The sequence below is a fragment of the Physcomitrium patens genome, chromosome 11, assembly GCF_059467195.1.
Source record: "Physcomitrium patens ecotype Gransden chromosome 11, ASM5946719v1, whole genome shotgun sequence".
Classification (NCBI taxonomy): Eukaryota; Viridiplantae; Streptophyta; class Bryopsida; order Funariales; family Funariaceae; genus Physcomitrium; species Physcomitrium patens.
Genome location: NC_143420.1, coordinates 14,367,495 through 14,380,000, shown reverse-complemented (window position 1 = coordinate 14,380,000; position 12,506 = coordinate 14,367,495). Strand labels below are relative to the sequence as shown.

The window sequence follows — 12,506 nt, the reverse complement described above, 5'->3', positions numbered from 1 at the left end:
CTGGTGGTGCCTGTGCTGCAGCGACGCCATGGAATGGAATGGAGGAGGGGCCGAGGCAAGAATTGCAAGAGAAAGAGAGATTGGATGGTGTGCGATGGAGGGCGATGGTGTGCAGCTTCACGTCTTCGGAGGAGGAAACGCCGGAGCCACAGCGAGTACTGTAGCAGCAGCAGCGTTGTACAGTGGGGATGCGCCCCCACAAGCAGCAGCACCCACAATGGTGCGAGAGCGGCACCGCGTGTTTGTGAAGTCGGGAGTGACCAGCGAGATCACCGCCGAAGTGTTACACCGCCATTTCTCCAACTTCGGCAATGTGATAGACGTGTACATACCGCGAGTTCTGCCGCCGCAACTGCCCAAAGGGTTCGCCTACGTCTCCTTCGACTGCGAGGAAGCCGTGCAACGTGCGGTAATTGCTTCTTTATTTGTCTCCTGATCGTGCAGGAATCTGTTGGGGGTGGGTTGCGATCGAGTGTGCTCAGGGGGCGGATGGGGAGGTATGGGTTGGGGAAATTGATACTCGACTTTTTCTTTCCACTTCGGTGTGAAGTCTAGCATGGTGCGTTGATGTTACCAGGGAGTGTTTTGTCTGGGTCGGATCCATTTTGTGGCGTAGATTGGTGATTGTGTTCTTGCAGGAGCTGGGTCTGAGGATGTCTGCGATCGGCTGTCGTTTAGTGAGAACCGCGAGGATGAAAAAACCGGTCTCGTTTCTCTATGATTCTCGAGCTAATGCATGAGCCGGATCGGAAATCCGCACGAATTGCAATCATTTTGATGGACGTTAACATACAGTTTGATATCAGATAGGTTCGTAAGCTGAAGGTAATCAGCGCAACGGACTGGATGCTTGGCCTTAACGTGAAATCCGCACCCTTTATGGAGCAGACGAAGCGAGTGAGCGTGAGAAAAAACAGTTATCCACTAGAGTTGCTCTGTTTTTTCCCCTCTTGTTGAGCAGATTTCAAACGTCCTCCAGCATTGGGACATGTAACACCGCGAGAAATTTGAAGGACACTTCCCTGAACAAAACACCACATTGTTTGATTACGATTGGAGGAATAATTGCTGTTTCAATTCGACTTTTGTGTTGATGCTACGTGGGTTGATTAATATTTCGGGGATGGCAGTTGGAGTTGGAGTCCCACGAGATAGAAGGGAAGCATGTGCCAGTAGGTAGAGCTGAGCCTCGACCATCAGAACGAGGACTGTGGCACCGGGATCAAGACATTCACCGGCAGCAGCAGCAACAGCACCGAGGATATGATCAGCCGTATGTTCCGTGGGGGGCTGGTCTGGGGCCTAACCCCCTTGGGCCTCCAATGCTCTGCCCTCCACCACCAAGTGTCCCTTCAGGACCTCCTGGACCTTCTGGTGCAGCTGCCGACGTCCAAGTCGATCCTCCATACATTCCAGAAGCACCTCATTATCATGCAGAAGTGGAGCCGTATGGCTGGATGGCCGGACCCCTACCACGTGCTTGTCCAGGGAATGGGTTTCTGAAGAAGAACGCTTGTCGTATCTTTGTGGGTGGTGTCCCCGATGTGCTATCCGAAGAAGATCTGAAAGTGCACTTCGAGAAATATGGGAAAGTGGAGGATGTGTACTTCCCGAAGGAGAAGGAGACCAGGAAACGGAGAGGGTTCTGCTACGTGCGCTTTGATAATCCAAAAGCAGCTGATGCCGCAGCAGCCCGCAGTTCACGAACGATCAGAGGCAACGAGATCGGCGAGATCAAGATCGCGCAACCTCGCCCTGGAGAGGGTCCTCCCCCAGAATACTATCTGGACAGGGACGGAGGATATGGACCCGGAGGCAGCTATTGTCCGCAGAGAATGGGACCTCCCCACAACACAAGATCATTCGAAGGAAGGCCCAACGTGGCTAGGTTTCGTCCTTATTGAGCCTGTTGCTGCCCTCCTCGTGCAGAGGAAGCCTCTGCCGATCGGACCGACTTCCACGAGATATACGAGCAAGTGGGTTACAAATTGGAGTACAAACAAAACAACTCAGCAAGTCTGCAACTCCCAAGAACTGTGTGGTTTTGGTATACACTTCTCATCTGTTTTGCTGGTGGTTTCACATGTATTAAGACTGCAATACGAGTTTCACTTGCACGGGTGGATTCCATTTTTTTTTAGCACTGGAAATAGAATTTACATGATTTCACAGTTCCTCAAGAGACGGCGTTCACAAATCACCGGCCCAATAAGGAATTCCGTTTGGAAATGACTTGCCTGATCACAGACTGCACCAATTCTGACCAAGCACTGCCCTTTCAACTTTCAAGTGTCAGGAAATTAGGGCGTAGCAACGGTGCGCTGTGTTCTGGTTGCATTAAATGACACAATTCTTTGAAGACCCATGTTGGGAAGGAAGTCTTGGTGCAGAGAACACGCCGGTGGGTTACAGTGGTAGCAACTGCATAAAGTGTTCTGTATCGATTTGTGTCAATTGAGTCCCACCGTGGAAAACAGCCAGCTGATCCGAAAACAAATTTACTTGAGATTGTGGCAAATGCAGATTGATGAAGTAAGGTACATTGCCATGGCCTACATCAGTGTCTACTTTGTAAGTCTGGCCTGTGAGATTTGTGCCTCAGGTGGGGCACCCGCTTCTGTTCTGCATCCTGCCCCTGCTCTCGGTGCTCATCCCCTCTCCTTCGCTATATCTCGCTTGAGCTTACTCACTTACACTGGCACTGCCTCATCCATGGTCACAGTTGTGGACTTCGTAGTTCAGCTACATAGTTTTGTTTTTTTCATGCGAGTTTCTATTCTTCTTCTTCTTTTGCCGTTGCCGTGAAAGATGCTGAAGAAGCGATTTTAGTTCCTGGGTTTCAAGCCAACGCTATCAGAACAACGGCGGGATGTGATGGGAGTGGAGATGTGAGCAAACTCGTTTCGGTGAAAATTTGTTGAAGATCACTTCGAAGCAAAAATCAAACCTGCTTCATCTAATGCTCGTCACCTACAGCGTCTTCAGAGTCATTCCTGTCAACATGATCCTGTTTTTGAGCTTTTGGCTTCCTGCTTGGTTTGAAATTGCCTTCTCAAGAGAAAGATCACACCATTTATATCCGAAGAGCCCCTCTTTAGCCCTCGTATGTGCGAATATGCAAGTCTGTATATATATAGAGAGAAAGACACTCACACACACACATTCATACAATCTTCAGCTGATTTTGTCACAAATTGTTGTCATGAAACAAATTTTAAAATTAATGATATGATGGTTGACGATATAGTAACACTGATTGTTTTAACAAAAAACTATTTTATATGATACAATAACCTTAGAATACAACCAATATTTACACTGTAAGGTTAGAAAGATTAAATTTAAACTTACTGGTTGCAGTAATTTTGCTCCACAGTGGTTTTAGTACCTGAACGTGGATATCGATGTATATAAGTATCGCTATTCAAATGAAAACAATGATGTTTAATGTCAAATTAATATGTTTTCAATGGATTGCAGTTTTTGATACGGAAAAATAATATAAACATCACATGCATTGTCGCAACACGATGTTGGTAGTTGAAAAATCAGTGTTTGGTACTTGAGATTTATGGTTAACAGTATCACTATCAATGTAGATATCACGAACATTGCCAGCATGGTTGCTTGGAATTTGTAACAGATATTTGTTAGAATATGAGGGTTTTACAATTGTATTGAAAAAAACAATATATATACAGTTGTCCCTCCCGCTAATTGTTATCACCCCTTGCAGAAACAAGTATTGATTATCAATCCAACAAAGACCACTAGATCGTTAGATTTTAGCTGGAGTCGGTTCACAAAATTTTGATTAATTATTGAGGTTATTAGTTTTTTTTTTTTTTTTTTTTTTTTTTTTTTGGGGGGGGGGGTTAATTATAGGGAGACAACTAATTATTTCTGTGAAACCTGGAAATGGATGTGAAAAAAAGAATGTATAAGTTTTGAACTACACACTTCTCTCATGAATTTCGAATCATTTAACAGTCAATAAGGTTTTCTAACTCTAAGGTGATTAAGGATTATTAGAAAAGAAGAAAACAGAGATACATCAACAGTCAAAGTAAACCATGCTTTTATCTGTACATTTTGTTCTGGACTTGGGAAAAATATATATAAGATCAATGTAATGCGTTAAAGATCATTCAACAAGACATGAACATGCTTGTAAAATAGCTGGCTGCTTGAGCGCATACCAAGAAGCCTGGTTCTGATATTTCAGATGACATTGATACGAGTTACACACTGATTCTTCAGCTTTAATACATAGGCTATTTAGGGCTGCTTTCGATTCCCCTTCATGACAAAGTCTTGGCGCATTAGATTCGCACGAAGGAGCATGGCTCTTGTTTCTCTCTGGAAATCAGAGCCTGTTTGCAGCACTCGCTGAAAAGTCGTGTTACGTTGGTCTGCATGCCGTGCGTACAGAATCTTGTTGTGTGAATCGATACGAGCCTGCAACATAACACATACAAGCCTTTTCAACATGCCGCCTAAAGTAGTTCACGGCAATTGCTTGGATTACTAAAGAATTTAAAGTCATGAAAACTCTTTGTGCGTTTCAATTACTCCCCGAAACAACCACGAATTAACAATGCAGAGATCCAACGCCTTCTCTAAAAATGCGAGTGTAGAAAGAAATCACTACACAGCGAAACAAGTGACTTTGACAGTAAAATGCTCTGGAATGTACCTGGATCTGATTTTCCGTAATAAGTGCAGCTAGCTCTTTCTCCAACCCTGTTACACTAGTCTTGAAAGCACTGGCCATTGTGTTCAGGTCTACTGAGATGAAGGGGTTCGTGTACTGAATAAGGGCCTTGTGTCTAATTTGCTCATATAATGTCTCCACATGATCGTATAGATGAATATCGAGCAATAAATTCGGTTTCAGCTTTTGCAAATACCCTAAGCAAGAAGCATATCGACTGCAAAAAACATCCAAAGGTCAACCATAGAACACTTGATCATATCCTCTACTTAACAAATCACCAGAGGCTCTGAAATATGAGCCAGAACACGTTTAGTAACTGTGTATTGACAGCATAACACCGAGGCCATTAAGCTTCCAAGCACAGAGCAACCCATTCGTGTTCTCTTGAAAACTTTAAGCTGAGAAACAGACTGGGCAACAAACTTTTGGAAAGTTTATTTCTAATCCCAATCACTGAATGGGGAGAGCCGGTAGCCGATGTAAGATCAGTCCAACAACACGTCCAAATTACAGCGCTATCGAGTTGTGATAAAATCTTGCAAAAGATACGAAAACAAAAATATCTCTAGAGATGAAACAAGGTCATAACCAAGACAAAGCAACAAACTGTCGTTTGATAATGGAAGGCACAGGATTTTGTCTGGTTCAACCTAAAGTTCATCCCGATCTCTGATCTCCAATAAAAACATGGCTATCTTTGAGAATTAGCTTAAAATAAACATCCATCAATCTTATCCCGCATTAAAGTGCTGTCCTTGGAACGTACAATTTTAATAAAGCACGTATCCATAATTCAATTGTGCCAATTTTCAGGAAAACATTCTATATAATACGAGATACGCCATCTCGCATTATCAAATGTGAGTTAAGGAATTTGGACTTATAAGTTGGTTCACATGATTTGTAAAATTTGGCTGTTGTGATTTGCGACATTTAAACATGCGTACTCTAAGAACACCACGAATTATATATTCTCTATTCTTTTCAGAGAAACCTACAAGATGTTACGCAGGTCATGTGTTGTAAAATTTCGAATTGCGGCAAAACTGAAGAGGCTTTACAGGTTGAATTCTATGATCACCAGCAACTTATTGAACATTAAGAGTGGAAACCCAATAGACCGCAGATCAAAACTTTGTAATAGGCAAATTATATAGAGGTAAAAGTTGGTACTGAACAAAACTCATACCTCGCATAAAAGTCATGGATCAGCTCTCGCACTTCAGGGACAAGCTCCAAAAAATTGCGGAAGTTGATGTTGTCAATCACTTTACTCTACCAATTGGCGACAGATTGGACATGATTAAAATGAATTAAATCCATCTTACTAACTCATGATAAAAGCTACGATAGCAGAGTTTATAAGCCAGAAAGATCACTAAAAAAAATAATTAAAAGAGGGTTTGGTATTTTACTTTAAGTTCCGCTCTGTCAAACGATGCAAGCGCGCAAAGACCTCCATATGTTGCAACATCTTGGGGAGCTATAACATCTGAGTAGTTGCTACCCAACTCGAAGTTCGTGTCAACAAACTGCGTACCAAACCAATAGCATGAGCTGTAACGCCTTTATATGCTAATCCGAACTTCCCACTTTAACTCCTCAAGGGACATCTCGTCTATCACAACCAATAATTTGATAGTTCATTCAAAACTTAAATTTCTATAGCCTGAGATGTAACTCAATTTAGAACCTCAGGAAGTACAGAGTTCCCAAGTACGTAACTCAAACTGTATTGCGGCTTCTTTCCCGAATCACAACATGAAAAATAAGAAAACACTTAGAAAAGAACCAGCTAAGTACCTTGCGGGCGGCTAACTTGTACTTCTTGCTCTCAAGGTGTGCCAAACCGGCTGCACATTTGAGTTTGGCTAACACGACGGGGTCTTGCACATCAGGAGTCTGATCAGCTTTTGAAACGTAGTTTGAGACATGGACAAAATGTCCAAGCTCAATGCTAACCAAAATAACATTCAAGCACATAGCAATTATGTGTTTGGAGGTTGTGCAGTAATCCCGTGTCCGCACGTAGCACTTGAAGGCTTGCTGAAGGTCCCCGCGAGCATAATGGAAATCGCCGAGGTCATTGTAGCCCATTCGAATGCTCTCTTTGATCAGGTTTGTCTGTTGAAAACAACTTGTTAAAAAAAGCCTTGCATATTCTTGATTAGCTCACAAGGAGACATCACAAATAAATACAAGAAACTTGATTAAGAAGGCCATACAAATTTCACTTTCGTCATTCCCAAATACTAGAAGATTAACCCTAAAATCCGTTAACCAGAAAGAAAGGGCTAGACGGACACCCTATATCCATTGAGCTCCATTTCAAGCTTCTCCTGCCGCTGTGCAGCCCGGCGCTCCACCGTATCAATCCACTCCTGGTCCAATCCGTAACCAGGCCCTAGGCGCCCGTTTATCTTCTCCACACACTCTTTGAACAATACCGTGTTCTCCCCCTTCCGAATCTCATCCAACGCCATCCGCAAAGCCTCGAGCTCCAAATTGCGGGAATTGCTATGATCCGCTATGAAATGCAAGCGAGCGATCTTCGTGTGCCCCGAGTACAGGCTCGCGTAGCTCTCCACGTCGATCTGCTCAGGCGTCGCCCCCGTCGGCCCTCTCCCATGATTCTCCGAGCCGTCCATGGCAATCGGCTCCTCCGCCACTGCTGCGATACTAAAACACTACCAATCCCGTGCTCTCTCCCTTCACAACGCCACCCTTCGAAAATCTGTTATCATCCTCAGCTCCAGTTCTACGCTTAACACGCAACCCGAGGCTCCTAAGGGTTGTCGCAATCCTACAGAATCAGAAGCAACGAGCAAGCGGACATCAGTCGAGAGCCATCACCACCAAGTGACAATTGCTCCGTCCAAGTGCCATCTCTGCACAACCCCCCCCCCCCGTCCTGAAATTAGGGTTTGGAAGGGTCTCCGACTGGACTCGGGTGCCGCCCCCGACCCGCGTCCGACCCTCGTTCCCTCTAGAGATTGCGCGACAGAAGATCGTTGTTCGTAGGAAACTTTTTTGGGGGTTTTAAATCATTTGAAATTATGCAATTTAAAGTAAAGTTCATCCAATCCTCATCAAGTGAAAGTCCATACAAATTTATGGCCAACACTGAAGGTTATAAATATATACACATATATATAAATTTTATATGTTATTTTTTAGACAAAGCTAGTTTTTGGTTATAATTTAATGTAAGCAAATTAGTGTACGTGCAAAAGATAAAATTAAAAATGTATATAGTATATTTAACATACTAGATTAAAAATTTAATAAAGAAATTAATATTTGATTTAATAAGCAATATGATAATAGTAAGTTGTCACAATTACATATTATTTAATGATATTTAAGGTGAACCCCTTTTATGATCAACTTAAAATATACATATATATATAATAGGTATATATAAAATTATAAATTTTATTGGTATTTATAAAAATATAATATTATTTTTTATAAATTATATATTTAAAATAAAAATAAAATAAGAACATTAAAATTAATACTTATAATATTTATTTTTAGTAATTTAAAGATTATAACCAGTTTTTAAAATATATATAATATTTACAAGTAATAAATTATATATATATATATATATATATATATATATTTATACAAATATCTACATATATATAGAAAATTGCTAAATTGATCCAATTTTTTACTAAATTGACTCTCCCTACCAAAAATGGTTACTTATACTTTGGACTTGCTACAATGTTATGTCTATTGGCACAAGACCAACCTTCCTTTCTAGTTGCTTGCTACTAGAAGTAACAATGAACTTACACTCCTTCACAACAAACTCACCATATAATCCTTAGGAATCTCTGCACAACTTCCTCAAAAAATTATATTGCCAAGATTCTAACTTCTACTCTTCTTTGATCCAAATAATCAAACAATTTCAATTTCATGTATCCATTTGCAAAAATTAGTATTATATTTAAGGAAGGCAACAAGTACTTCACATGTATTTTATTAAAAAATAGATGGAATTGGAGAAAAATTAGTCAATTTAGTAAAAAAATAGATTAATTTAGTAATTATATATATACTTATATCTTGATGGAAAAAAATCTATTCATCCATACAAAATTTGTATAAAAATTTCATAAATTATTTATGTAAAAATATTTTGGCAATCCTTTCAACATATTCTTTGAATATATATTCTATTACCATACTATTTCATATTATTTTTAAGTGTTATTTATTTTATTTTATTTTACTTTTATAGAATAATTTATTTACAATAGTTAGAAAATATAGTTGGAAAATACAATATGAATTTGATAGTAATATTCTTTACAATTCTTCTTTTACCATAGTTCACCTATTTTGTGCACATCTATACTCAACTTTAGTTAATTGACTATGTTTTATACTAAATTCTAAACTTATTTAAAGAAAAATCCTTATAACTATTGCTTATAGACCAAATTAAGTATAATACCAACTTAGGTATAATACAAAAGATAAAAAAACCTTTTAATTAGCTATGAAGAAAGAAATTTAGTAAACTTAGTAAATATAGAAACCAATAAATAAAGAAATGTAGATGAATGAGGAAATATAAAAACAAAGAAGCATAGATTAATAAGAAAATGGATGGTTGTGCTAGAGATTGCAATGCATAACAACATGGATTTTTCTAGTATATATATAAGATTACAATGACCATAACATGTTGTAGAATAATATAAATAAGAATATTTATATAATTTCAGATAGTTATTTGTTTATTTAATCATAAATAATATATAATATGTAATCAAAAATTTATTAACTTTACTAAAAATTGCTATTACAAAGAAATATTTTAAAAAATAAAAATAAATTAATAGACATCGAAATAGTAGTTTTAGCATGAAAAAATATCTTAAGAGCTAAAACTTTAGATTAGTGTTTAAAACAAAAGTTTTTGATATACTTATAATAAGGCATTGTTAATGCCACTATAATTTTTGCTATTGCATTTATATCTCCATCCATTACATGTCATTCGAAACTTTTTTTAATAATAAATTAAAAAGAATATGAAAATATATATAAAAATAAAAGAAAATATTAAATAGATCATTGTTTTATTAAATTGATCCATCTTATTATAACTATTATTAAAAAAATAAGTCATCTCTAAAAACTATTATTAGCATCATGGCTTTCATTTCTACTTTCTTTGTTTTTAGCCCTTGCTTCCTTTGTTTTTAGCTCTCATCTTAACTCCCCTTATTTCTAACCCCTATTTCTTATGTTTTCAACTCTCATCTTGACCTCATCTATTTTCAATCTTTGCTTCTTTTGTTTTCAACTTACATCTCAACCCTTTTATGTTTCCACTTAAAAGTACTAAGTGATCTATTTATTAGAACTAATGCCAATATTTATTCTAATTTATAAATGCATTTTGATTTTAAAATTTTATCATTTTTGGAATTAATGAACTTTCAAATTAAAAAAATACAATAAAGTTTCCAGCCCATATTGGTAGTAATTCAAAAATCCAATTCAACAAACATACTAGAACCATTGTCAACTTTTATTTCAAAAACATTTGCTCTAAGAACCCTCACAAATAATAAACATCTAAAAAAGTATTCTAATTGTAAAGCATGGCTTTTGATAAGTGTGCACATGCAATATAAGTTCTCTTATAATAATAACAATGAGAGCATATAAAGGACCTCCGGATTGTTTCTTGTTAGCCTTATCAAAATTTGATTTCTTTTGAAACTCTTCATGATCATCTAAAAATTGTTATAGTATTGGAAGGCCAAATATAAGAGACTTTCCTAATTTTATCTCAGTAACACCAATGACATTCTAAACATCATGTCAAGGACAAGAACTCAAAGAAGATACATAAATAAGTGAGATAAGTATCAATGAAGAAAAAATGATAACAAAAAAGTATGTATATTCAAGAAGAAATTGGAATGGCTATTATCAAAGATTAGAAATCTAAAGATTCTTGAAACTAGACTAGAAACAAGAAAAGAATTGACAAGAATAAAAAATACTTAATTCTTGTTTCTATATATACTATCTAATTAAAAGCTACATGTTGATATTCTATAAGACTTTGAATATGTGTTCAATTTGTAAGACATATGTCTTGACTTCTAAGGCAAGTTTTCTTTATGTATACCACATAGTTAGCTTATACCATGAGCTACCAATACTTGTGATATATGGCTAACTTATTAGTCAAATATTCAATCTATGAATCACTCATAGACACATATAAAGATGAATTTGCATCTATAAAGCTTTAAAAAAAATTCTATAAGATATTATCAAATTAAACTATTTTTATTTACTTCTATTTATTTATATTATTTAGATAATTATAAAGACAAATATATATGTCTATGATAATATATCTTTTAGGGACAAGTTCTATGAGAAGTGGTGATCTATTGTTGATGAAGTCCAAGATGCAAAAAATTATATTTGTTACATATTTTGATGTTTTTTTTTCTTTTAAAGATAGTTAATAGGTCTTTTTAGCCATTGATAACGTCTCATTCTCAAGTAAGAAGATCATCCTATTATTTGAACATTATTGAGGTCTTTATAACTTCTTTCAAATAAAATATTTATAATATCATTAAGAATTATTCCTACTTTTAATAAAATTACCAAACATCAAGAATCTCTTGTAAGGTTGTGATACAAAATCCATTTTATCTTACTATCTATTCAATGAAAAACATATTTTTCTTAAAGGTCTTCATTTATATTATATTTTCTTGAAGGTTGTGATAATTACAATATCTTGTTTAATAAGTTGACAAATGATAGTTCTTAAATTGAATCTGTTGGCTATTGTTTTTTCATCTTATTATTACTAATAATAGAAAAATTGTAATAAAAGATAGAAGATGGAATGCAATCTTCATTGAACATCTTTTTTTTATAGAAAAGATTTTTTTGATTCATCATCTTGATTTTGATGGATGTCATTGATAAAAAGTTTTGACCTTCTCTATTACATTTGTAAGATTCCTTACTGGCTCTCTTGTATATTCACTAATATTATATTTATATCAATGAAAAAAATATTCTAATTTTAATCAATAAGCTATTGGATTGACTTGTTTTCATATAAGAAATGGTTCAAATCTATAATGATCCAACTTGTCACAAGTATAAATAGTCTTGATATTATAACAAAATAACCTTTATTTTATCACTTATGTGAAATTGAGGTTTTTTCTTCTAATAAGCATCCATGTTGATCTTTTGTCATTCTTGATCTTCTTTTAGTTGTACCTTCATTTTTGTATATAGCTTAGATAAATAATTCATCAAATTTTATGCTTTAAGATTATTAATTTTTGATAAATAAAAAATATTAAGTTGTGGATGATAACCATATTTAGTAAAAAGAGATATTTGTTGAATAGAAGAATATGTTATATTATAATAAGAAAACTTTGCTAAAATCCAAAAAAGTTATGCAATCATCTTGTTGATAGTTGATAATATATTTTAAATACTGCTCCAAAACTTGATTTATTTGTTCTTTTTGGCCATTAATTTGAAGATGGAATATCAAAGATATTTATATGTCTACCTTTAGAATCTTGAAAAAAGTCTTTCAAAATCTTCATACAAATTGAAACTTCCTATCTAATATAATATCCTTAGACAATCCATAATAATAATAGATATTATCAAGGAAAAACTTATCTATTTTTTTACATATAATAGATTTTGTATATGATACAAAATGTGTCATCGTAGTGAGATAATCTACTATTAC

General features: G+C 36.0%; 2 protein-coding genes across 2 annotated transcripts in view; one reads left to right on the top strand and one right to left on the bottom strand.

Annotated features, from left to right (window-relative positions):
* LOC112288883 (heterogeneous nuclear ribonucleoprotein 1) overlaps positions 1-2,174 on the top strand; it is a 2,188-nt gene extending 14 nt beyond the window's left edge. Inside the window, exons 1-2 of the mRNA XM_024533578.3 lie at positions 1-409; positions 1,131-2,174. The exon at positions 1-409 is cut by the window's left edge and continues 14 nt beyond it. Of these exons, the coding sequence (XP_024389346.1) occupies positions 29-409; positions 1,131-1,904 (1,155 nt within the window). The 5' untranslated portion in view covers positions 1-28 and the 3' untranslated portion in view covers positions 1,905-2,174. The remainder of the gene's footprint in view (positions 410-1,130) is intronic.
* A 1,991-nt stretch (positions 2,175-4,165) lies between these two features.
* LOC112288881 (COP9 signalosome complex subunit 1) lies at positions 4,166-7,573 on the bottom strand. The gene is made up of 6 exons (XM_024533577.3): positions 7,024-7,573; positions 6,521-6,841; positions 6,133-6,249; positions 5,907-5,992; positions 4,697-4,931; positions 4,166-4,458 (listed from the first exon to the last, which is right to left on the bottom strand). The coding sequence occupies exons 1-6, from the start codon at positions 7,363-7,365 to the stop codon at positions 4,279-4,281; spliced, it is 1,281 nt and encodes a 426-aa protein (XP_024389345.1). The 5' UTR covers positions 7,366-7,573; the 3' UTR covers positions 4,166-4,278.
* Between the last annotated feature and the right edge of the window lie 4,933 nt (positions 7,574-12,506).